At 40.0% G+C, this 26,944-nt stretch overlaps 1 protein-coding gene across 1 annotated transcript; it reads right to left on the bottom strand.

Annotated features, from left to right (window-relative positions):
* Positions 1 to 2,076: 2,076 nt before the first annotated feature.
* Positions 2,077 to 26,516, bottom strand: LOC113006646 (neuronal acetylcholine receptor subunit alpha-3-like). Its single transcript, XM_026142728.1, has 7 exons — positions 26,276 to 26,516; positions 13,965 to 14,104; positions 13,830 to 13,874; positions 13,625 to 13,734; positions 13,096 to 13,303; positions 10,539 to 11,549; positions 2,077 to 2,928 (listed from the first exon to the last, which is right to left on the bottom strand). Exons 1-7 carry the CDS (start codon positions 26,331 to 26,333, stop codon positions 2,803 to 2,805), a joined length of 1,698 nt encoding a protein of 565 aa, XP_025998513.1. The 5' UTR covers positions 26,334 to 26,516; the 3' UTR covers positions 2,077 to 2,802.
* Positions 26,517 to 26,944: the final 428 nt, after the last annotated feature.

Genomic DNA, 26,944 nt, shown 5'->3' with positions numbered 1-26,944 from the left:
CATCCATGTAGCTGGCTTAATAATGTATTATCCCTGAATTTACCACCCAGGGCTTTGCTGCACTCTGCTTTAGTCTCTGACTGCCACCAAGTCCCTTCTTGAAGTCCAATCATTCAAGAAAGATCCACAGTGCAGCTGCAAAACATCAAACTCACACCATTACAAATTCAGCTTTGAGTGGCTGCAGCTTTAAGAAGCAGCCAATTTGTGAGTCTTTCTCGACATATTCTATAAGTGGCATCCAAATACATCAAAGGGAAACATCTTCGTCTAGTGGATAAAATTATAGATGAAGGTGTTGTGAGGGCTCTTTATTTGTTCCCTATTAAATGCTGCAATAAGTTGGGGGAGAGGCTGTTAGGTAAATTGGATGCATACTGTCCAAATATAGCTAGAGTATTTGGTAGTTCTCAGAATGAACTCTTCATTCTGTGGCAACCAGGCACTAAAATGACCTTGTCTGGATGCAGACTGAGACTGATGGGATAGTATGTGTGTCCGCGATACGGTTGCTGCTCATCTTCATATTTATAGCCGGACTCCATGCACGCCATAATCCGTATGTAGGGAGACGCTTGCTACTGAGTGCTCATATGGACTTGCAATAACACTCACTCTGTCACTATCTCCACCCTCTCTGTCTCAGTGTGTGTTTCTCGTTCTCACTTCCTCAGGTGACATGTGTAATCTTCCCCGTCTCCTCTTGACACACACTCTTACCCAAACACAAATGTGTACAGGCTCAGCGTGTAGACACAAGTAGGGATTAAGTGTGAGCAGTAGATCGTTGAGAGCTGCAGTGTGGGCCAATTCAAAGCCATAATCACAAATGTGACTTGAGGGGAAAGGGCTGGATGGCGTGAACCTTTGCTGTGTTTGTGTGTGTGTGTGTGTGTGTGTGTGTGTGTGTGTAGGCTTGTGAGAGCTGACAGGGACATTCAGACTCACTAGTGACCTTTGAAAGAGGAAAGAAAAGAGCAGGGAAGTAAGAAAAGGCAAGTTTGTTACGGTACTTTTGCTTTAGCGATGCAGCCTTTTTCCTGTCTTCTGCCTATGTGCATCACCGTGTTAGATAACTCAAGACCAGCTGATAACACATTGATTGAACTTCAGGACCTTCCAGTCCTAATTTTGGCTTGAAATTGGTGGCACAATCAGAAAAGGTTAATTTTCTCAATTATTATCTCCACCTGCCGAGGTGGTTATATTTTTGGTAGTGTTTGCGTGCATGTTGTTCAGTCTGATAAAATGACACCTCAAAAAGTTTTGTGTTGTAGAGTGGTTTGTTAACAATCCATTGTCTTCAAAGTCAACTTAATGATGTATTGTCTTGCAAGTGTGGTGTGTATAGTCAGGCTGAAGAAGTCACTTGGATCAGCTTTCTGAGATTTCCTTACCTGGATGATCGAGCATGCATCAAGACATTTTTTGACTTGGTATTTATTTCTAAACATGTAAAAGATTTTGACTAAATGAATGAAATGAATGTTGCACATGTACTATTGCCTTTTAAACAAATAATAATGAATATAATTATGCTAGAAAATTTATAGAGCTGGTCATGTTTTTGTATAACTTAAATTAAGGTTCCAAGTCTTCAGACTTCACTGTAATCTGATATTGCTGAATCTTATTATTGTCTTTTGTGTGACACTTGTATCTATTTATATTTATATTACTATTTATTAGTGGCAAGTTCATTTTTAGGATTCACACACAGACACACAAGTCCTATAACACACAAAAAGGCATTAACTTCTCAAGTAGGGTTTCAGCCTCTGGGATCTGTATTTCATTTTGACTGAATGACTCAGCTTACAGATCAAGGACTGAAAGTACAAACTCGGTAAATTTGTATTTATTTGTTAGAAAAGACTAGAGCAATTTTTAAATTTATTATTCAATTTATTTCACGTCTTTTATAAGTTTAATCTACATTGTGCAAGTCAAAGTGTATCTATACATTGTAAATGTTTCACCGATTCTGTGAAATTTGGTGCATAATTAGACCTGAAAACCTACGTCTTTAAAGGTGTATAGCCATAGTCAGTGTCATTATCCAAAGCCATGCATAAGACACTTTACAGATATTTACTGGGAAAAATACAGATAACTTCTATTTGACAACAAGTAAACACAAGACTGCATTATTGTTTCTTAGCTTTAAAGGTCATATTGTGCACAGCTCTCAAAAATCTTTACAATGACTAGTGAAAAGTCATTCATGCATTTCCCTTTGAAATTATTCAAACTTATACAGTACTTACAACATTCCCTTAAACAGTTTCCTGACAATTTTAGAATTTTTTTTATCATTGTTTAAGACTGTACAACAATCATAACAAAATGGACATTTTCACTTAAACACACAGAGTGGTAGAAATGCAGCCTCAACAAGAAACAGGATTACCATGAAAAGACAAGCAGCGATGGAAAAGAAAGAAAGAAATAATGAAAGAAGAGCAGGGTTTTAAAAACAGAGAAAGAGAGAAAGAGGCTGTTAAAGTAAGACCAGACAGCATCAACTGCACATTGAAAAGCATAAGAAGGATGAGGAAATCTGGGTAAGTCGTGTGAGAAAACAGACAGCGGAGTGCTAGAAGTGATGGCTGATGATGGCAATCCCAGCGAAGAGCATGAGGCAGATAAAGGAGAAACAGAAAGCTGGAAAAGGAGGTCAACGGCATCTGTGAAAGACACGAAAGACCGGCAAAGGGAATAATTCTCGAAGTACTCAAAGTGGAGCAAAGAGACAGAAGTAGACAAAAAATAAGAGAAAAAGTGAGGACATAGAGACGTGGTTCATTTAAAGAAACTGATGAGGGGATGAAGGAAGAGTCCCAGAGTTCCCAGCACACACACTGTCACAAACACCCACAGGAAAATCCTGTCAATGACCATGGCAACGTACTTCCAGTCATCTTCCACCTGAGGAGAGAAAACAAAGGAAATTTAAAGTAAAAAGAATAAAAATAACCAGAGCACATTGTCTTTCTTTCCTCTTCCAAATGTCTTCAAGCGACCTTTGCTTAATGGTAATTGTGAACTTTATGGCACAAACTGTTACATTCACTGTTTTTTGTGCTCTAAAGACACTGTGGTGCCAAACACATTTTGATTTTGCAAGAACAGCTATATAGAACCTTTATAGGCTCCTCTTGTTCATGTGAATCTTTTATCTCTTTATTTATTTTCTTATTTTTATTTGTGTAATTTCAGTTATTATATTAAATGCGGTATAGTATGACAATGTCTAAGGCAGGACAGGCAGGAAAAAAAAAAGCCACATAAATGGGCTTACACACTGTGACCCACGCAATCCACAACCCCCTACAAGACCCCAGAGTAGGAAGAAGTCATCCCCACACAAAGAGCATACTGGAGTATACAGATGAATGTCTTCTTCCTCTCACACTAACCAGTCGCGGCAGATTGCTGCCCATCCCTGAGCCTTGTTCTGCTGTAGGCTTCTTCCTTTTAAAAAGGAGTTTTTCCTTCCCACTGTCGCCAAAGCGCTTGCTCATAGGAGGTCATATTAGGTGTTTCTCAGTTGTATTATTGTAGGGTCTGCCTTACAATATAAAGCACCTTGAGACAACTCTTGATGTGTATTGGCGATGTATAAATAAAATTGAATTGAATTGAATTGAATTGAATTGAAGACTATTAGGCAGCACCTTCCCCAGTTCTCTACCTCCACCAACCGAGGCAGACACAGAGACACTCCAAAACAGCAAAAGCTGCTCTCCAGCTCTCAGGAGGCTGCAGACACGCATAGTCCCACAGACCATCCTCATCCACCTGCAAGGCAAATGGGGAAACAAGACTACAGCGACCAGCCCCTCTAGGTAATGGAATTGATCAGCAAGGACCAGAGAGACAAATTCACCCAGTTGGTTTTTTGAAGAGACCAAATAATGTGATCTCCAGAATAATGTGATCAAGAAGTAAATTTCTACACTGATTAATAAAAAAAAGCCATTTTTTGATTTCCTTTTTGGTCATTTTGACGGCATTTTAAGCATACATGTGTCCAGAAGTTTTGATCTGGACTCATGGAAAGATCTCGCTCCCACTTTACAGTTGGGAGGGGAATTGATTTGTTAATTTTAAACAATAGCTTTTACATTTTTGATAACCATTTGGGGTTCAGATATTTAAAAAAAAAACTTGTTAGCCAATTATGTATTTTTAGATTCAGTTGACTGGGATTGAATTTGTCCTGTATGTTGGCTTTACTTGCTGATATTCAAGAAATTTAGCTTTGCTGATTCTGAATTTTCAAATGAAATAAACTTTCCATTTTGTATAACACGTTCTAGATTGTTAATCCCTTTCTCATGATGTCACGATGGTAAATATCTGGATTGTTTCAAATGGGTGATAGTTTGGATAAGTGAAGATTTATACCATGTAGGTTGAAGCTTTGTGAATTAAAATCATTTGTCCTAACACAAGCATTTGGAAAGCTGTACAGTGTTTTAATCTAGTCTATAAAGAATGAACCAAATTCAGATTTATGCAGAACTGCTAATACAAATTTTCAGTTTATCCGGCCAAATGCTTTCTCTGCATCTAAGGAGACAACTGTGGTTTCTAATTTGTTGATAGAGCAATAATGTATTATATTTATTAGTCTACGTGTATTATTCACTGAGTGACGACCCTCGATAAAGCCTGTTTGGTCAGAATATATTATGATTGCAGTTATTTTTTCTAAACTTCTGGCAAGGACTTTGTAAGGTCAACGTTTATAATTGAAATGGAGCAGTGGCTGGATGGGAACGCAGGATCCTTGCCTGGTTTAAGAAGTAGACTAATGACAGCAGAGTTCATGTTTAGAGACAGAGTCTGATCATTCTGAATTTCAGTGACCATTCTGAAAAAAGAAGTTGCTTGTAGAGGCCAAAATTCTTTGTAAAACTCTGCTGGAAAACCATGTGGCCCTGGGGCTTTATTGTTTGGGAGATGCATTCATGGTGAATTCAGAACCACAATCTGATCGTCATTTATTTTCGGTACATTTATATATTTAAGAAATTCTGCAAGAGAGATTAACCTGTAGTGAGTGTAAAGCCTCATGAAAGTCTTTAAAAGATGTATTTATTTGTTGTGGATCATGAGTAATGTTCCCAGTGGAATCCTTTATAGAATAAATAGTTATTTTCTCTATTTACATTTAAACAGTTTAGGAAGGAATTTTTTTAATTTACTGAACTTTAGTATTAATAAACGCTATTTATGGCATTGTGGCTTCCTCACATCCTTTTTATGTCTAATACATCTGCACAGTGCTAAATATAGTGTGAGTGTGGCCTGATCAGTCAGGTGTGGACAATAAGATCATGGATTCAGTGACCATAATGCCATTGTGTGAATATAGAAGGCCGTATGGCTATTCTGCATGCAAGAAGGATCCAAGCATTGCTAAGTAAAGCTGGAGCAGCAGCAACAATCATATCAGGACCATCCAGAGTGTGAGGAAGGAATGCACAAAGCCCTCTATCTGTGACAAACAAGAAGCTTTACACTCCCTTTGCAGCCCTCTGTAAATGGCTTCCAAGCCATTTACCAAGCTAGATAGAAATTCATCTATTATGCATAGATGAACCACATGTAGTAATGCTTGGTTATGTGTATGTGTGTGATTATTTACGTCCTGCATATATTTGGGGGGGAAATCTGTTCTAAAATCTATAAAAGGTCTAGAAAGCAGACATTTTTATTTTTATCACTTATGTTTAAGACAGGGTATGATTAAGGGGAAGTCATTTGTGAGTTTGTGGTAAACTCTTTGGTGCCTCTCTTGCCGGGAGATGCTGTCGTTGGCTGATTTCTGACTTTGTGTTTGCATTATGTGATAAGATTAAATAGTGTGGCAAAACATTATTATAAAAATCATTGTTGATGCATAGTCCCTCAAATGAACATTGTTGTTATACCTGCTTGACCTTTTTTTACACTCTTGTCACAGAACAAAAAAACCATAAAAGTTTACACACCAAAGCCTGACGTATTGGCCCTCATTTTACTAACAGCAGATGTGTAAACGTGTGTGACTACATTGCACGTACAAATGTCTCATGTATGAATTTTTAATACCATTGGCTTTTGGCAATTATTTCCAGTTTTACAAAACACTCTTATTACTATTTAACCATCATCACTCCAGTGGAAACACTTTGGAAAGATCTGCCTTTTCTTCCTCTTTGGACACAATTTCATAAGCCCAACTGTAATTTTTGGTGCACTCGATAACAGCTTTTCCATGCACATATTAGTAAATGGTCCTTCTTTCATGAAGCCAGGAGACTATATTTTCAACAATATATCACAGCCACTTAAAATATTCACTGTTTGTTTTGCTTGTAGTGACTAATATAGCCACAAGCCTTTAGCCTCAGGCACAGACAAGCAAAAAAGCTTGTTTTTAGCTCTTCTTTAACTGGATTATTTTTAACTTCACACTTGTAGCCCAAACCAGTTTTATGTTGATGTCACTCAGATTTGACACAGCTCTCTCTGAAAGCCCAGAAGGCTTTTCCCATCTTTTCTTGCATGCATTGTATTGCAACAAACTGTTGTTTCTTGTCCCAGTTCCGGCTGTTCTTGAAAAACGTTTCTGGCTTAAATGGAACCATATATCATTTAAAAATAAATTTAAAAAAATCAGTTCTAATTTTTTCTAATACACCAGGGGTCGGCAACCCTGGGCACGCATGCCACAGCTGGCACGCGAAGGGTTAACTGATGGCACGACCATAGCTGGACTGGCTACTGGGCATTTGCCTGATAGGCCGATGGTGATCTTTCGTTTTTATGGACCGCTGATTTTTTTTTTTTGATTTTTATTTTTTTTAAGGTATAAACAATGAAAGGTGGTGGATTGGCCACATGCTGGCCAATGTGTAAAAATAACTCAGTTGTTTGGTGGTGGTTTCTATGGCGGAGCTTTCACAGAGGCCAGCAGATGGATGAGGGAAAGGAGAGGCAGGAGGAGGAGAGACCCGAGGCGGCCGCCGGTCCGAGTGTCAGGTGAACTGAACTTCAGGTAAGAAGTTATGACCTGCAGTCTATCTGGGTCAGATATAAACCAAGTTTAGGTGGAGTTTATTTTCGTTGTGCTGACTTTTTACAGTCAGTTACAATAACTCGTACTGCGTACTAGCTAGCATGACGGAGTTTCGATACAGCTGGGTGTATGCTATGTCACTGATAGTGAACTTTATTTTATTCATGAAGTTAGTTAGTAGAGTTGCAAACCGTCATGTAAAAAATGGAATCGTCCCGTATTCATAGAAAATATTACACATTTCGTATTGAGTTGAAAAGGAAAACAGTTTGTCTCGTACTTCACCTACAATGAAAAAAGACACAAAGCTGGAGTTATTCTGTGTCTTTGCTGCACAGCTGGCTCTTCTTCTCTCATTCTCTCTCCTTCCCTCTCCTGCTGCTACTTCAATCATGAAACTGATCAATGATCAGCTGATCAGCTTTTCTCTCTTGTTTGTTTATCGCCCACTTTGCACCAGAAAGAGGAAACCAGCGGATGTCACGCTAAACAACATCAGCACGTTTAAGCTTGATCAGCTGTTGTTAGAATTTATTTAATATTAATTTCTAGTATCAGCTGATGTTTGCTGGAGCCACAGCTGTAAAAGCTGCTGGTCATGATATCGGTTTGGTTATCTGGTGAGAGGGAAACATGAAGATGAAACCAGGAGATGTCCTTACTGAATCATCAGAGCTGAACAGGTGATGGAGAAACAGGTTAACCTTTTAGGTGACATGAATGAGTTGAAGGGAAGTTATGAACTGTTTCTGAGAGACAAATAACCCCAGGATCCTTTTCTAAGTAGCTGACAGCTGGTAACTGTGCAGGGGCGGGTCTAGCAAAGTGTTGCCAGGGGGCCAGGGAACAGGGAAAGGGGGGCACAAAGAAATACTTTTGTGTCTTATTCTCATTTAAAATGTCTCGCTTTTAATAAATAATTATCTGAATCTTACAACCAAAGTTTTTATCTGACGTGAAATGTATAGAAATATACATTTTACCTATACCAACAAGACAGTGTACGTCACTGTCACAACACAAGAAAAACAATGGTGCGCTTGGTTTCAACGTAACTTTATTCTTTCATGAGTTATTTACAAGTTTCTCTTTGTTCACAGCCATTGACATGTCAAAGAGGTTAACACGTGAGGAGTGGATCGAAATTGTGTTGCTATCTGGTGAACGCAGTAACCGGGTCATTGCAGCAGATTTCAATGCAAGACACCCTACGAGGCCACCCATCTCCCATGCTACAGTTAGCAAACTGCTTGCTAAGTTTCGTGAAACTGGTTCAGTGTTGGATTTGCCAAAATGTGGACGCAAGCAAACTGTCACTAAGGAAGAAACATCAGTGGCTGTCCTAGCTTCATTCAGCAAGAGCCCACAGCGTAGCACTCGCCGCATGTCACTGGAGAGTGGCATTAGTCGAACATCCCTTCGGTGGATATTAGCTACTCACAAATGGCACCCTTACAAACTCCAGCTACTGCAGCATCTCAACGAGGATGACCCAGATCGGCACACAGAATTTGCAGAATGGGCAAAACAAAAATTGGAACAGGACCCTCAGTTCACGCAGAAGATTTTGTTCAGTGATGAGGCAAACTTTTATGTAAATGTTGAAGTTAACAAACAAAACCACCACTATTGGTCTGACACTAACCCACTTTTGGAACAACAAAAGTGATGGTTTGGTGTGGTATATGGGGTACAACGGTAGTGGGTCCATTTTTCATCAATGGAAACCTCAAGGCCACTGGATATTTGAAATTGCTACATGATGATGTGTTTCCCTCTTTATGCACTGAAGCTGGCACGTTCCCTGAGTTTTTCCAGCAAGATGGTGCACCACCACATTATGGGTGCCAGGTCCGAGCATTCCTAGATGAACAGTTTCCTGGAAAGTGGTTTGGTCATCGTGGGCCAGTTGAATGGCCCCCAAGGTCTCCCGATCTGACCCCCTTAGACTTTTATCTTTGGGGTCATCTGAAGGCAATTGTCTATGGTGTGAAGATACGAGATGTGCAGCACCTGAAACTACGGATACTGGATGCCTGTGCTGGCATTTCTCCTGCAGTGTTGCTATCAGTGTGTGAAGAGTGGGAGAAGAGGGTTGCATTGACAATCCAACACAATGGGCAGCACATTGAACACATTTTATAAGTGGTCAGAAACTTGTAAATAACTCATGAACGAATAAAGTTACATTGAAACCAAGCACACCATTGTTTTTCTTGTGACATTACCAATAAGTTTGATGGCCCTCTTCCTATTGAAAAAAACAAAAGTTGCATCCAAGATTGCCGACTTCTAAATGGCCACCATGGTCACCACCCATCTTGAGGAGTTTGCCCCCTCACATATACTAATGTGCCACAAACAGGACTTTAATATCACCAACCATTCCCATTTTATTACGGTGTATCCATACAAATGGCCCACCCTGTATTAACAAGCATGCCATATTGGCCCAGTTTATTTTTCTTATCATTGTTGTGAGGAGACCATAAATAGCGAGTTCTTGTTATGGATAAAAAGTGTCTTTTTATTTTTTTTGTTTCAAAATAGCTGATAACTATTCGCTGATAGCTGCGAACATCTGCGAACAAATATAATTCTATAAAGTTGTTCTATATAGTGTGTAACTGTTAATATAGAGCGTTATTAAATTTATTGCTAATGCAATCATATGGCACATTGACTTCTGAGGAAATTTCAGATGGCACTCATCATCAGAAAGGTTGCCTACCCCTGCTATACACTTTACAGACAAAGTAATGGACCATCAACAAAGCACACCTACAGCAGCCACTCAGCCTTGGAAACTGACAATGAGAAGCTCTCCGCACAGTTTTTGTGCTGATGTTAACATCAGTTATTGAATCAGCAGAGTCTTGGTGACGTTTATGCATTATAAACACATTTTTTGGGTGCTGGAGGATATTGCCTACCAACTAGGAGGTTGGTGGATTGCCCCCCCAGCTCAGTATGTTGTCCACGTGTTCATATATTAACACATGGACCAACTGAACTGAGCTTCCCCTGTTGCATCCATCGATATGTGCTGGACAAAAAATGCTTAACTATAAATAAAAGCACTGTATTAATGTGTGCAATTTGGCGGATGCACTTTGAGTGCTCAAATTGAGTAGAAAGGCGATATTTAAGTACCGTCCATCCATTTATACATTGTAAATGGATGGTGCTTCAGCACTTGGCAATAGTGCTCTGTATCTTAAGTTGGTCTTATCGTCATGGCTGAGTGTGGTTCTTAAATGCTTGTACTTTGCAAGACTGCCTCACAGTTGACTGAAGAACATCTAGGAGGAAATAAATTTCCCAAACTGACTTGTTGAATGTTGGTATCCTATTACAGCACTACACTCAAAGAGAAGTGGGCCAGTACTTTGTCTATATAGTACAACTTCTATCAATTTGAAAAGCATATTGAAATAAATAAAACTGTGTTTTCCACATTGCATACCTCTTTGGCTTTGTTACGAGTCCTCATGTTCTCTGCAATGTACTTTACGCTCTCAATGGCCTGCTTGATTTCGGGAGACACCACAGAAAAGGCGACGACAGCGTTTACCGGCGATGAAGCATTGATGGGCCTCGGCAGCTTGGGCAGCTCTGACTCCTGGGGCCCCTGAGTCTGAGGTGGCTGGGGAGGAGGTGGTGGTGGCACCACTGGCGGTGGGACAGGAGTCGGTACCTCTTTGCCTCTGTAGGGGAACCTTCTGTTCATGTCCCGTTTCATGTCACGGTTCATCTCACCATACTCCACACAGTTCATTGAGCCACCAGCTGAGGACGTACCCCCTCCTCCTCCTGCGCCGCTTTCCAGCGGCGGACAGGCTACACCCCCAGTTATGCCTCCAACACTTACACTTCCTGAGCTACTTGTTGCTCCTATACTGTTTTTTCTTTTCTTGCTTCCACCGCTGCTTCCTCCTCCTGTCCCTCCTGTAATTCTGGCAGGTGAGGAGCAGCCCTGGTCAATAGGACGCCTCATCAGCATTACTCTGGGCAGCACGCCAAGGAACACAGCCCTCACCCACTCGGGCATTGTGTGAGTCATAGGTGTGCGGTAGTGAACATTCAGCACAAAGACAGTGATGACAATGCTGAGTGTGACAAAAATCATGGTGAAGAGGAGATACTCGCCAATCAGGGGGATGACAAGAGATGTTGAAGGGATGGTTTCAGTGATGACCAGCAGGAACACAGTGAGGGAGAGAAGGACAGAGATACACAGGGTAACTTTCTCCCCGCAATCAGATGGGAGGTAGAAGACCAACACTGTTAGGAAGGAGATGAGGAGGCAAGGGATGATGAGATTGATGGTGTAGAAGAGAGGCAGGCGGCGGATGTAGAAGGAGTAGGTGATGTCAGGGTAGATCTCTTCGCAGCAGTTATACTTGATGTCATGCTTGTATCCTGGAGCGTCAATAATCTCCCACTCTCCACTTTCCCAGAAATCTTTTAGGTTCACCTGGTGAAGTGTAAATGTGAAAGCTGTTTTTAGAAAAAAATATTATATCTCAAAGTTTAAAACAAGTTCATTTAAAGAGAACTGAATCTGTCTTCATTATTAAAATAATCTATTTAAATACATTTGTCAATTTTAACATTGTAATAAGTTCATCATCAGTCTTCCCTTTGACAATGGCCACCCCAATCCATCACATTCTGAATTTCAGGTAAAAACACATAGTAAACTTTATCTGAAAGAAAGACAACAAACACATGTTTAAAATTTCCAACTGCTTCTCAACAAAAAAAAGTTAACTTTCTAATTCAGACTATCCAAAGTCTAAGCTGCAATGTACTGCCAAAAGCATTCGCTCATGCGTATGAAATTGAGTAATATTCCTTTCTTAATGCATAGGGTTTAACATGATGTCAGGTGACCCTTTGCAGCTGTAACAGCTTCAACTCTTCAGAGAAGGCTTTCCACAAGGAAATCATGTTTATGGAAATTTTTGACCATTCTTACAAAGACACCAATGTTGGACAAGAAGGCCTGGCTCACAGTTTCTGCTCTAATTCATCCCAGAGGTGTTTTGTCAGGTTGAAGTCAAGACTCTTGGTACAATGTAGTGAGATGAGTAACATTCTCCTGGAAATCGCCAAACCCAAACTCGTCCATTGGATAGCCAGATGATCGATCCAGAAAACACACCTCCACTGCTCTAGAGTTCAGTGGTGGCGCGCTTCACACCACTGCATACATTGCTTTGCATTGCGCTTGATGAAGTAAGGCTTTGATGCACCTGCGTGGCCAAATTCATTCTATGATGCTCTCTACTTACTGTTCTTGAACTAATCTGAAGGCAACATGAAGTTTGAAGGTCTGTAGCTACTGACGCTACAGAAAGCTGGCAACCCCAGTGCATTATGCACCTCAGCATTTGCTGATCCCCCGCTGTGATTTCACGTGGCCTACCACCTCATAGCTGAATGTCTGTCGTTTCCAGTCACTTCCATTGTGTTATAATATAACAGCTGATTGTGGAATATTTAGTAGCGAGGATATTTCACAACTGGACTTGTTGCAAAGGTGGCATCCTATCATAGCACAACACTGGAATTCACTGAGCTCCTGAGAGTGACCCATTCTTTCATAAACGTTTGTAGAGGCAGTCTGCATGCCTGGGTGCTTGATTTTATATACCTGTGGCCATGGAAGTGATCGGAACACCTGAATTCAATGATTTGGATGAATACTTTTGGCAATATAGTGTAACATTGCAAGTTAGTGTTGCTTTGTTGTGCAACTGTCATCTCTTAGAATGAAAGTGCATTGAGGATACTTACCTAATGGACTGAATAAAGAGGAGGAAGGCAAACATAAAAAATGAAGCAATCTAAGCAAGTTGGAAGATATAAGCACTTACTACTGTGCAGTGCTAAATAATTCTTCTCAATAATGATGCATAAAAATGCTAAAAACAAATAAATAAATAAAACTGACAGAGATTTCTTAATGACGTAACTGCAGGGATCTATTTCCTTTCACCCCAGTTGCTCCTTCTCACCTTTGAGCCAATGAGCACTAGATCAATCTTGGCCTTGTCGTAGGTCCAGGAACCAAACTTCATGGAGCAATTCTGGTAGTCAAAAGGGAAGTAGGTGATGTCCATGGGGCAGGAGGATTTAAAAATAGCTGGAGGGACCCAGGTGATCGTTCCATCAAATTTTAGCAGAGCCTTGGTCTTGTCTTCCACAAGGAAATCACCTACAGCACTGTGAGAGAAAAAGGCCAAAATACATATAATTAACAGATATGTTTGAAATTAGTAGTTGATTACAGTTTTAACACCACTAGGCAATGACAAGAGGGTACTGCTAGCAAGTGAACGCAAATTGTGTTAGAGAAGTACACAGGGTGCGCATATCTACTGTGTGTGGTTGCTTTTGATGTGAAAATGTATCTTCAGAAGCAAAAGAGAAAATAACATAAAATAGCCCAATATAGACATCTAGATTTCTCAGATAATGATAGATGGAAAACAAAATAAAATCCTCAGTGTAACAACCTCTTAGCATCTATGCTCTAACACTTACTTGTTGTACAAAACTATGTCTGGCCTCCAAATTTTATTGGACGGAACTCGTATGAACTCAATCCCATCAAACTCAGAGGGGGTCCATCTCAATTTGTAATCATTCCACACCTGAAAGATGAGCAGGGATTAAAACAATAGGATCTTAACAAAATCCACAAGTAACAAAAGAACAGATAAAAACAAAGCTCGTGACTGTCACTCACATGTCTCAGCCACAGGTTGGTTTCCATTATTTGATTCACCTCATCCTGAAAAGATAAACGGGGAAATTTGACGAGCCTTATTATTTATTTATTTTAATCAAACACCTATTTGTTATACTGATTTTACCCTCTTACCACTTTGACAAGCTGAGATATGGACACCTCAAACTCGACAGTAACCGGATCCGACACATTCTCTACTGGTCGGATGAACTGGTTGTACCTTCGGAATAACCTTCGAAATAATCTGTCCTCTGCCTTAGATGAAAAACAGCCTAGAAAAATAGGATGGAGATGTTAATAATGAAATGAAAAGATGATAAGTTATTGCCAGGGAAATAAGGGGGGAAACTGTCGCTTCACATTTAGTGAGCTGATATGTAGGCATTGTCCAGCATTGCTAGCAAACTGAACTTGACTTCAATGTAACTAAAAGCTCAGTCACTCAGAAGGATTAACATTAATGTCTTCTAAAGCAAACACTATAGAAACATAAAAAACACCTGTGTCCTGAAGGTGGTAATATCAAGGGTTTAATTCACCGGCGAGTGATAAAGTAAGAAAGAAATAAAGTGTGAAGGAGAGAAAATGCAAACAATACATGTGAGCTTTCACAATAAATCCATATTACTCAGAATAGCTTCAACATTTCCTCACTTTCATTATACGGTTACTGCAGACAGACCAAACAACACATCCACCTACAGCTTTATTAAAGGACTCACTCCTGGAGGTATCTAGCCATGCGGATACATGTAAGGAAATATGTTTGCAGCAGTTTGCTAAAGTTAAGCATCACAAATCAACTTCCATTCACCTTCATTGTACTTCTGACAGTGATGAGCAAAAAAGGTAAATCTATGCACCAGTCTTCACAGCACTGGGGCTTTCAGTTTGACTTTCAGTCATTTTTAAGCTGTTTATTCAATGACAGGAGAGAGGGCTACAAATGATCAAAGTGTGTTAGTTCAGTTGTATGTTTACATAGTCTCATTAAAGCCTAAAAGCTTGTAGAAAATCTGAAAGCACAAGAGGCTTTAAGCAAAACAGAATGATGTGTCTTTGGCCAAAGTGTCTGCAGACAAGTGACTTAGACAAGTGTGTCTAAGTCTGGACTGAAGGTCATACTGTGGAAAGCTGCCACTTGTAACGCTGGTGCTTGGGATGGCACATGCAGGCCCACGACTGTCCAAGCAGAAAATGTTGCCTCGCACGGGACAGCAGGCACTCACGCTATCAGCAAGACCTCAGAAACACTCTTCTAGTGGCTTCAATGAGCTTCCTCACATCTATTCATAACTACAGAAATGCTTCCATTCCAGACTTTTTTTCACCTGCTTTTTATCATATTTCTTTATCCCCTGCTACCTTTTTTTTTTCTTGGTTAACTAAACACAGGATGCCTGTGGTTGGCCTTCTATACCCTTAAATTTTGAACTGTTTAATTTTGTTCAGGCTGAAAACCATTAAATAATAAATGCTTTAACCTCTGAGGCCAAACTCACGCATCACAGCTTCCCAGTCATGAAATGCCGGACACATTTTTCAGTCTACTAAGAAACCATTAAACCTGCACTTAGTGAACTGCATTTTAGAGATGGGTCTGAATGTATTCAAGTAGGACCCATATACACGCAAACAGCCATATTCACCGAAAAGGTTTGTTTCCTTGAAAATAGCTAAATAAAACATAGACCTTTAATGGGACGCGTTCTGTCTGAATCTGTTTCCTCTCTAAAAAAAAAAAAAAAACACAGAAAACTGCTTTGGTTTCTTATTTTGATGCTTTTTTTTCATGTTTTTGGTCATCGGTGTGTTATTCGTGTCACATTTTAAACCTATCCAAAACTCCAAGCAGTCTGTTTTGCAAAATCAAGTTTATTCCTGGAGTTTCAGTGCTTGACCTTTATCAGACTTACTGCTGCTCCCTATTCTTTGAATTATTTGGCTTCCTTCTATCATAAGCAATTAAGTCATGGAGAATGAGCACCAACACTTGACAAATAAATGTATTTTTGGAAGTTAAGTGAAGTGCAGCAGGCAGTCTGTTAGGTATGCTGGACCAGGTTTCCCTTGACTGCAGACGTGTCTCAAAAAACAGGTAACTCAAATCAGTTCAATTCAAACCCATTTTATTTCCATAGCACCAAGTTACAACAACAGTTGCCTCAAGGCGCTTTATATTGTAAGATAAAGACCCTGAAATCAATAATACAGAGAAAACAGAAAAAACCCCAACAATCATATGACCTCCTGTGAGCAAAAATGAGGTGCAACGGTGGGAAGGAGAAACTCCCTTTTAAGAGGAAGAAACCTCTGGCAGAAAATCTGACACAAATTACTGTTCCAAAATTATGATAGCAGTATCCTAATATATTAAAGCATCAATCAGTGTACACTGTTATTATCAGGTGAATACAAAAAGTAGTCACCTCATAAAAAATTTGAATACACATATTTTATCATTTAATCTTTAGCACATTGTCATATTGTTCTCGAAATATTACTAGACTATTACTAATTGGTTTAACCTCGTAAGCTTATGCTTGTTTCCACATTATTACCCGTAGTTTCTGCCCTTTTACTCGATAACACAGATTTTAAAGTAATGGCATGATATCAATTTTACCAGCTTATTACCAAGCTGTAACAGAAACTGCGACCAGAAACATGCACCATCAAGCAAATGTGTATTTCAGATATAAACTGATACAAGGCTACTAAACTGGCTAAACTAAGCTAAAGTGAACTGGCATGATTTGAGTTCAGATGGAGCAGAAGCAGAATAAACCAGTGATTTGCTCTGAAGCAAGCGCTCCTCTATTTCCCAGGGTGCTTAGTTAATTATTATTTTTTTCATATGGCTCGTATGTACTCACACCACACAATACCCAACACAATCACCTTAAATAAAAATTGACTTTCAGTGAGGGTATCACTTTAATATAGCACATTCTTGAAGAAACTGTGTGGCAGAACAAATATTTCATAATAACAACCCATAAAGTGAAGTCATAAAGCTGTTCTTGCATTTATTACAACAGGGAGTACACTTAGATGAATATGGTTCAGACTTTTCAGTTTAGCGTCAGTCCATTTTTTCATTTTGGGAGACGAGCCTATTTGCTTACAAAATCTACAGGAATAAATACATTTTCAGAGAATTTATCCCAAGTTAGTTTCTTTGTGAGTCTAAAAGGTTAAAATCTAAATCAGTAAACACTTTTGAAGCCTTTTACCTTTTTTTTTCCAACCTTAGATGCTAAACACAAATTTCCCTGGCAGGCTCAGCTTACACGCTAAAATGATATCGACTTCTTTGCTTCCATCAAACTCAGGATCAGGATTACCTTTACTCATAAAGCCGGTGTTACCAAAACAATCTAAGGCAGTAAAATGGAAAAAGACAACAGAAAACCGATGGTGGGGAGCAGTTATCTCGGCTGCAATCAAGAGGAGAGAGAAAGTATCCCTGAGTTAAGATTGTTGGGTGCTCTTCTACTCTGGGTGAATCACAGCAGACTTAAAAGAGCCTGTTAACATGGCTACAGCTGATTTTATTCCACAGTAGTGTGGTTGATTTTTGTTCTTAAGATCTTGCTTCCCTGTTAAGTGGGTAAGAAGCTGAAAATTATGTAGTGACTTCAAAACCACTGAAGTTTTCTGAGGTCAGTGGCAGAGGCGATCTAAGTCTTAAAGCTTAATGAAAAGAACTTTCTCTGGGGACACTTGTGTAATTTCTGCTCTCTGTACCTGCCTTAAAAACTGCCCACTGCTCCCTAATTCGTTGCACTCTCAGAACCTTGTTTAAGCCTCTAATTGGCTGAGGGAAAACCAGGGCAATTATAATCAGCCAGTTAATTGGACCTTTTGTTCCTTGTGACAAAAAAAAAATGAAGCCAATATATTTTTCCCCTTCCTCCAATGGCACATTCACTCCTCTAATTCCCTTTATTTGTTCTGGCACTGAAGATGTTAAGAAGCCTTAGTTTAGAGGAAGTTAATTATAACCTTTGCACTAACATGTCAGTTGATTATGCACAGCTTTTACTGCTTTTCCCTGAGAGTCAGCATAAGGATTAAATTTTGGGGGATGTGAGGTTGCTTCCAAAAGTAACGGCTGTGACTTTTTTATTTTCAACACAACAGTTTTGTAAAGTTTTATTATCTTATACATGGATTATAGCTGCTTCTTATCTTTCTGGTTAAGCAAAACACCATTACGGTCAGACTAACGGCTCTGTGTGGCCTCATTGACACTGCAGTCTGACTCAGTTGTTTTCATTATCGATACCTGTTCTGTAGTACTCTTTGGGGGAAGGGGTATGAGGAGGTGCCAAGTGAGCTAAGCTAATATTAAAAGGTAATCTAAAAACACTGAGAACCACTGGTCTGGTAAGTGAGGATGGTAAATGATGATCTGGCATCGTGGTGCCAGGATAACCACCTCCAGCTGAACGTCGGCAAGACTAAGGAGCTGGTGGTGGAATTCAGAAGGAGTCAGCACAGATACTACAAGCCTATTATCATCAACGGAGCTCCAGTGGAGTGGGTGCAGAGGCAGAAGGTTCTGCACCATCCGAGCAAGAACAAGAGGAGCTTCTATCCCCAAGCCATCCAGGTCCTAAACCAGAACATGCACCCCACCCTCCCACAGCATCCATAAGTGACAGAGACAGGACTTATTCCTAACACATCCCAGACTGACTCTTCTAGACACTTTAACACCCATTTGCACAATGTACATTTTTCAGATTTTCAATTTAAAATTTCCAGATTGTCTATTTAATGTAATTAATTTTATGTACCTAATTCACTTAATTGCTGCATATAATGTCCTCCTGTATATATTCACTTAATGTATATAATGTTGCCTCTCGTTTTGCTGAGTCGAGGAGCATGTCAGGATACATTTCACTGGATGTTGTGCTTGTATAACTAATCATGTGACAAATAAAGAACCTTCAATCTCAAACCTGAAATGGAATGGTACTTATAATTTACCTTTCTACTCATTTGAGCACTCAGATTGTTTTCTTACTACAGGTCTCATTCATTCAATCACCTATGGACTTTGTATTATTTATACATACACTCACATTTCAGATACGCTTCTATTGTTTCAGACGGTTCAAACAAAGGTTTGGCATGTACCACTCCACCACTGAAAAAATGTTCCCATGGGTAAAGAAATTTTTAGTTAAGTATCTTTACTAAATTTCAAGTTAGTAATTCAAAATTCCGACTTACTTTGAAGTTAAAGTCAGTAAGACAAAATTTTGAGATGCTGAACTCATTTTGATTTGGGTCAGCCTGGCTGTCTTTTTGTTTTTTTCAGTCATAGAAACAAGCTATTGGTACAATCATTCAGATATGTATATTTTAAAAAGCCAAGTTAATGGCAACAGAAACCACTGGAACCAAGAATACCCTCAAACAAACCAACCCTAATGGTTGTAGCTAGAACTGAAAATAAACCAAGTCCTTTTCCTTTATCGGTTCACCTTACCTCAAGGTTTAGAATGAAGTTACCATAATCACTGTGCCAAAAGAAATCAGCTTGACATTCATGTTTCATTTCACCGGACATGTGCTCATTCCTTCCCCTCACTTTGTGCTGTATCAAAGTGACAAGCCTTTGTATTGCTGCACATGAAGCCAAGTCAAGCTGTCATGCATTTCACCCTTAAAAAGCCACATTGATTTAGAATTAGAAAGCCAAACACTGAGTCTGTCTTTGTCTCTTGTGGCTACAGGAGCCAAAAGCTACTGGAAGACCCATGGCCTGTGGGAGGCTCTTTGATCAGGCATGTGCTTAACAGGATGAGCCTGGAAGCCAGTTGTGGACACTCTGAAGGAACTAATTACCCTCCAAAAATACACCACTGTCAGAGTGCATAGAAAACAGATACAAAGAGAGAGACAGTGGCAAGAAGAGATAGGAAAAGTGACAGCAAGTACAAGGAGAGAAGAGCTAGATAGTGTGCCTTTGCTCTCCAGGGTTTTTGACGGCCTGACTTTGACATTCTGAATGACGCACAAGAGAAGCCACAATGATTACAGCCCGTCCTGACTGTCCCATGAAGCATAAGGTGTTTAATCTACTGTAAGTGTAGCTTCATATATGGGGGCTACAGTACATACACATAACTATGTGTGTTACTATTTATGTTCATCCACCTTTGACTTGACCCATTCTGAAAAGTAAAAGATTTTCTTCTTCACTGATGCGTGAAATTTAATTGCCACTTGTCTCCCTGCTTTCATCAAAAAAGATGTGGGAGGTTTGAGGCTGCATTCTCTCTGTATAAGATATTTTAAGTAAGCTTAGGTTTAGGTTTTTTGTTTGGGTTTTTTGGTGGTGTTATTTAAAAAAAACGGACGAAAAAAACGAAATGCTAAGATAATCCAAGAAGTGATTAACTCTGTTAACAGGAAAATGAGCTTCAGGCGTAATCGCTCATTTTATTTTGTGCATTGTGTCAGAGTGGGCGGGAACAGCACCTGGGACACAAAATAATGAACCCAACGGCGAATCACTCAGAAAAGTAAAAGATTTGGCACTGTTTTGGCATTTAGACTCAGTGAAATGTGATTTTATCCAAAGAAATAATGATTGATGTAACAAGATAAACACCCAAGGATTTAGCTGGCGTATGGGAAGGAAGGAAAACTAGATGGGGCCCCCTTTTAAAGGAGATAAAATACAGTATTTAGCCATTCTATGGAAAACGTAAATAAAAAAAGCTCAAGCCATGTCTTTTAATACGACTGACACTATGAGCCTGAATGCTTAGGTCTGCCAAGTATTTAATTAAAATGTATCCACATATTTAAAACTGTGCCTTGTTTTAGCAGAGGCTAGAAATGAATGTGTGCTGTTGCTGTGACACTCTTAAATTCAGAAATGCAGTCTGGGGACTTAGTCTGCCTGGAGTGGGTGGCTGTGATGGTTCTCACAGCACTGCAGTCGCAGCTGCAGGTAGTCAGTGCTACTTATCTTTCTTCCAGAGATGCTGAAGCAGGCCTGTCTATCATGCATGTCAGCAGTATTGACTGAATCAGTACGCAGAAAAAGACTTTGACAAACGCTGCATCCCAAATCCATGGCAGAAGTTTTTGCAGTGGATTAGCTAAAGTTTGAGTTAAAGTTGTGTCCTCATTTCAAAGTGAGGAGTACAGAAATTGGGGGGGGGGGGGGGGGTGGGACTTTGCTAAACTGCTAAAAGTCTTTGCTAAAATATGTAATTCCAATTCTCATAGTAGGAAAATAATGTCATCATTGGAAATTAAATCCCGCTATTTAAGCATCTAGCTAGCTACAGATGAGGAGCCGCCATCATTTCAAACAATTCAACAAATATAACCAAACACACAAACCGCGTCTGTGAGCTACATGTGCACTTGCTGTGTTTCCCAGGAAGAGGGAAAAAACATTAACACTGAGAGATGGAGAAGAAAGAGAGGAGAGGAAGATGAAGAATGTTTTCAATGGTAAGCGCTGCTCAGCAAGAGTGAGATTCAGCATGAATTTAAAGCTTACCTGTCATGTCCAAATTAAATGTGTAGCTTTAAAGTCAGTTATTGGATATATACATGATGTTTTGTTGAGTTTTGAATAATTTGTAGTGATGCACTATGTTGGACTGGTTACATCTAGGGTACTAGTACCATTTTACATCAAGTGTAACAGATATCAATTTATATTTGGGGTGTTTAGGTGCTGATGAGATTCACTCATTGAATTCTATCTTTTATGCTAGCTTTATAGCCTCAGGTAACATATACTTATGTCATTTGGCTAAATCCACAAAAGCACTGAACGCTGTAGTAGCTTTTCATACTTTGTGCACAGTTTGTACCACTGTAAATCACCTGATTGAACAGGCACCTCGTATGCTGAATGGTTACAAGGGCCATAAACACTTCCTGTGTATGACTGCTGTTCATTACTCCCTTCTGTCTCTTCATAAATATAGGTTAAATGGGTATTGGGAAAATGTGTTTTGCAGATTTAATCATTTGCACTGGGGTATGTTAGAAATACAGTTACAAGAAATTCCCCCAGTTGACAGATAGTGGTTTCCATTTTGGGTCTAAAAGAGGGTAGTATTCCGATCCATTTGGGGAAAACTCTCCACGATTGCTTTAAGCACTGAGTGGGAAGAAAGCAATAAGGTAACTGATACAAGTGGCTCTAATGGCTTCATGGATATAATTATTCTTTAGAGATTATGGAGAACAGAGGTATTACAAAAGGTATTACAGATGACATTCTTTAAAGCTGTTAATCCTGCTTCTGTTCTTCAGCGCTTGTAATCTTATGTTCACTGAGATTGTGGAAAAACACAAAAAGAAATACATAATAAGAGAAACAGAGGCCACTCAGTAGAAAATGGTGCGTGGTTAGAAGAAGGACTGAGGGACAAAATGTGCTCATCTTCCATCTGGGGCATCTCGGACAACCTCCCCAGCACTTTTATTCTCACCTTCTATCTTTCCATCATGAAGTGTGACTCAATTCATTGCCAGCTCAGAAGACAAGGATGTCCCAGAGGAATCAGACAGCAGGGCTGTTTGGAGGAGTGTGTGTGTGTGTGTGTGTGTGTGTGTGTGTGTGTGTGTGTGTGTGTGTGTGTGTGTGTGTGTGTGTGTGTGTGTGTGTGTGTGTGTCCATAGGGGGCGTAATAAGGGTGTCTACACAGCATGTGTAGGAGCTAAGTAACTGGAGTTTGGTGGCAATAATCACATGACAATCGTGTTAAGAGGATCCTCAAGCCACCACACAGCCCTTAAGCCACATACTTACACACACATGCACACTGATTGCCTGTCAGATTTTAATGCAACTATATTGCTTCATGGAGGGAAACCGGAGAGCAGCTCTGTATTTCCAAGGGAATCTCAGACGAGCATTTAAGTCTGCGAGAGGAGCAAATACGCTTGATGATGCTGCGATGCAAAGCAGACAACTTCATATAAGCAGACTTAGATAAGTGCTACAGAGTAGGGTGGCTTAATATAAACCATTTCTAATGCTCAGATAGGGGGAAAAAACTCTGATTGTTGCCACGCTACACTTTTGAATAACTAGTTTTCTGGCTCTCTTGGCCTCTACGCTGTCAACCCATTAAAAAGCACAGTACAGTGAGATGAAGGGTCAAGGCTGAAACATAATGCGGAGTGGGTCAGTATAATGCGAGCGTGGCTGGACATCTCTCTCAGCAATTTGTGGAGATGCTGAAGGGAAATGCATCACGCGGTTTCACTCACCCTTATCACTCAGTCTCTAAGGTATAGCAGCCCATCCTGCTCTAAAATATGCTGATGTGCACCACAATCGATATTCCACAGGCAGTGGCTTTATTTTGAATGTCATAACTCCAACTAAATCCCCATGCCGTACAGATTTCTCATTCCTTACCTCCAAGCGACTTCAACATGATTCTATTTCTGACTAAAATACCCCAATCCCATGAACGGCAGGATCAGCTTTTCCTCTGTTATGAGGGCCGATCCTGGATAGCAGGAAACAATACCTTCTGTAGCTCACTAATCGGACCCCCACTGGGAGTGTTTGTACAATCTGTGTGTGTTTTTAGGCACTTATCTGCATGCACAGCTCCTGTTCATACCCGTAGAAAAGACCACTGAGCCAGTGAAGGATTGTGGAGGAGAGGGGAGCTGGAGGACAAATTAGGGGGATAGAAAAGGTGAGGCCAAAACCCTCCTGGTTTTCAAGGTAACCGCCTCACAACTAGTAACAATATAAAGTGGATTTCCTCTCACTAGAGCAAAATGTGCTCTGATATGAGAGCACTGACACTGTCATCCTTTTAAGGCACTGTTTTGAAATTCATTCAGTTCAAGGGCAAAGCAGCAAGGCTGCTGGCTGTAGCAAATCTCTCCAGCTGAAGGGAATGACAGGACAGAGGGAGGCATAAAAAGAGACAATTGAGGGACTTTATGTGTCTTACAGAAACACATCCCTTCTCCTTAACTGTGAGTCTGTGTTAGGTTGCTACACAGGATGACTAGAGCATGACAGTACAAAGGCACTTAGTGCAGATCCCCAGGGAGGACTCCAGGTGCCACATGTGGAGCAAACTCCCCACCACACTCAGGACTTTGAAATGAAAAAAACAACAATTTAATTACTCCTCCTCCTAGTGTCTGTAGGAAGGATGCATGTTCAGCCGCCCATTCCCAGGAAAGCAATTGGGATATCTGGAATACCTCAAGGAATATTTGGGTGTTTATCACGAGAAATGACTTCTATTAAGGCTGGAGGTGACCAGTAGAAAAAATAAAAACCTATTATCTACATATCATTAACTACCTAAGATCTGAATTTGAATTTCTGTCCTCTAACCAACCAGCCAAATGTTGCCTAACTGAAAAAGCTATCTGGCGAAATAGTCCCAGCTAGCTTTAGTTAAGGCTAAAACAAAATGTATTTACAATTTTATATTTCAGTATTTAAAAACATTCACTCAAAAAGTTGCTTCTCAGTTTAGTTTGTTAGTCAATATAAAATCTAATTAAATTAGCCATTAAAACTTCAACTCCAACTAAACTACTGATAGTCATAAATATTATAGATCCTTTAACATTAGCCACTGGTTTCTGAAGTCTCATTTTAATAGTCATTCCAAACCAAGTGGAAATTTCTGAGTTCCCAGCTGGAATGTTTTACTGGAATGGATTTCCAAATCGAAAAGTCGAAAGATCCCCACCAAACCCAACTTAACCAAGATGGCGGCACAGCACATAAACATTATTCAAACTGTAAAATTTTTTATCTGTGCTGCCACTGTTGTGTATAAATGTATAACCGAAAGTGTGTGGCCAAGCCCATAGACTCAGCAGGAAAGTAGCGGCTTCAAACTTTAACAGAATGGATGCAGTCGGATAAAGACAGAAATAACTGCAGCACCACAGCTATCGCCATCTGGTGGCCTTCAGATAGAATGAAGCTTTTGGTTTTAAGATCTTTCCCACTGCCTTTGTTTTTCCAGTCTGGAAACTAAATATAAACCACTAAATATATGATTGTGATTTTTGTGTGAAGTGAAAAAAAATTACCATTTAAGTATGAAATGAAGGCACTGCAGCTTTTTTTTATCATTTATTTTATCCCACACACACATCCCCATTAAAGGTGTTCCCATTGGTGAAGACACTCTCTGAAGAAGCGTGTCTATATTTGTGGAAGTGAATGGGAGAAAACTTAAGATTTAAAATAACCATCAAGTTACATGGGAATACGACACAAAGCTTCCTCTTTAGAGCATTTATCTACTCTTTGTTTTTTCTCTGGTTCCCCAAGGAGCTACTCAAAGACCCCACTATTCTAAAGCACACAAAAGACTGACAGCCTTACACAACCCAAAGGCAGAAGCAAAAAGAAAATGTGTGCACAGGTGATTTTAAATACAAGAAAATAAAGAAATGGGTTGCACATAGAGAAAAGCAAAGTGCAGACAAACTAGTAGTTTGATTATTATTAAAGCATAAGGAAAATTTTAGTTTTGTTGGTCAATTCTAGTCCATTTTTTAAGTACCAAGGTTACTTATAGTAATTACCCCAGGCAACCATCTGCTTTCCTGTGAAGTGTTGTGGTGCTAGTCTGAATCTTGACCTCTGAACTCTGCAGAAGTCCCCAAGCCCTTCACACCTTGTGAAACCAGGGATGAAATCTGTATGGACACTTATCGAGCAGTTTGTCACCCCTATGTTGCGTCACTTTTGGCACTGATGGTCAATGTGAGCTACATGCTGACATGTTAAGCTCTAAGTCATCAACCTTATATAAAAAGTAACCAAACCCGATGTGTAGACTAAAATCTAACAATTATACAGTGTGCTTACATCCCACTGTTCTCACTCTCTGCAGCATAACAGTGACTCCACAAGTTCGAAAAGCACGGGATATTATATTTCACAGGCACGTGGGATTTGTTATTGGCTGGGAACAATTTCCCATGGACAAATGTTGTGCCCTGTGTCGTGAAGTAGTGTGAAACAAGTACGTTAAACGCAAAAAAGAACAAAGCAAAACGGTCTTGTTTTGTAAGATGTGCGCTGCTGGTGCCCCAGAGGAATTTGAGAAGAATATGGCTGTTCACTGTTTCGCCATTTCAGCGATTTGACAACATCAGCGTGCATGCGTGCCCAAATACAAATTAACTGGGTTGATAAACTGAGGTAAAGTTTGGGTTGCTCTGCCTTTATCCTGACTGGCTTTAATGGATCTTCCTATCTGGACTGAAAAGAGATGCAGTTTCTTGTCACTGAGAAGCGCACAAAGGAGTCAACTCGAGGTCAGTTTGGCAGCCAAAAATACTTAAAACTGACATGACAAGTAAGGAAAACACAGAAAGTGATGGTTTAAAAGTACTGAGTAAGAGGCACTTTCAGCGATGCACGGAGCGCCGTGTCCTACCTTGCGCTGCGAGGATCACCAGCAGGAGGATGTTTGTTAGTTTCCCGAAGAGATTCATGGAGACATCGGCGCTTCGCGAGTTTTTTGGATATAAATAGCGATGCTGAACAATGACTTCTCGTAATAATCTGCTGCAGATGTCTGTGAAGCCTCAAGATTAGAGCACCTTTTTCCTTTGCGCTCCCGAACGCGGAGAGGTTGGTGCGCTCTGCCGACATGGACAACTTCTGCACGTCCCGCCTCCCCCTGCCTCCCCCGGCACTGCGTCCCACACGCTTGCGCGCGCACACAAACACGCACACCTAAGGGTCAAACCTTGCGATCTGACTCAGAGTGACTCAGAGGTGATAGGTCTGGAATAATTAAATGGTTTCGAATATGGCTCTAGGAGCGTAAGGGTCGTACAGAAAAAAACATTCATAAAACTCTCCTATTCAGTGTTTGACGCGGGTTTTGTGAAAATTAGGAACATTTCTTTTAAAAAAAAATGAACAACTCAAATATCCCTACCTCAGACAATTATCCCCTGAGAGAAAGATGCAGCACTCACCTACACGCACATTTTCAGCACTGAGCTGTAAATGACCTATTTAGTCACTTAATTGATTTTGCAACCATAACAATGTTCAGGCAGCTTAAAGCATTAGCGACTCAATAATAGAGTCTTGA

The sequence above is a fragment of the Astatotilapia calliptera genome, chromosome 2 (genome assembly GCF_900246225.1).
Source record: "Astatotilapia calliptera chromosome 2, fAstCal1.2, whole genome shotgun sequence".
Lineage (NCBI taxonomy): Eukaryota > Metazoa > Chordata > Actinopteri > Cichliformes > Cichlidae > Astatotilapia > Astatotilapia calliptera.
The sequence above is the reverse complement of the archived record's forward strand: the minus strand, read 5'-3'. Positions and strand labels throughout refer to the sequence as shown.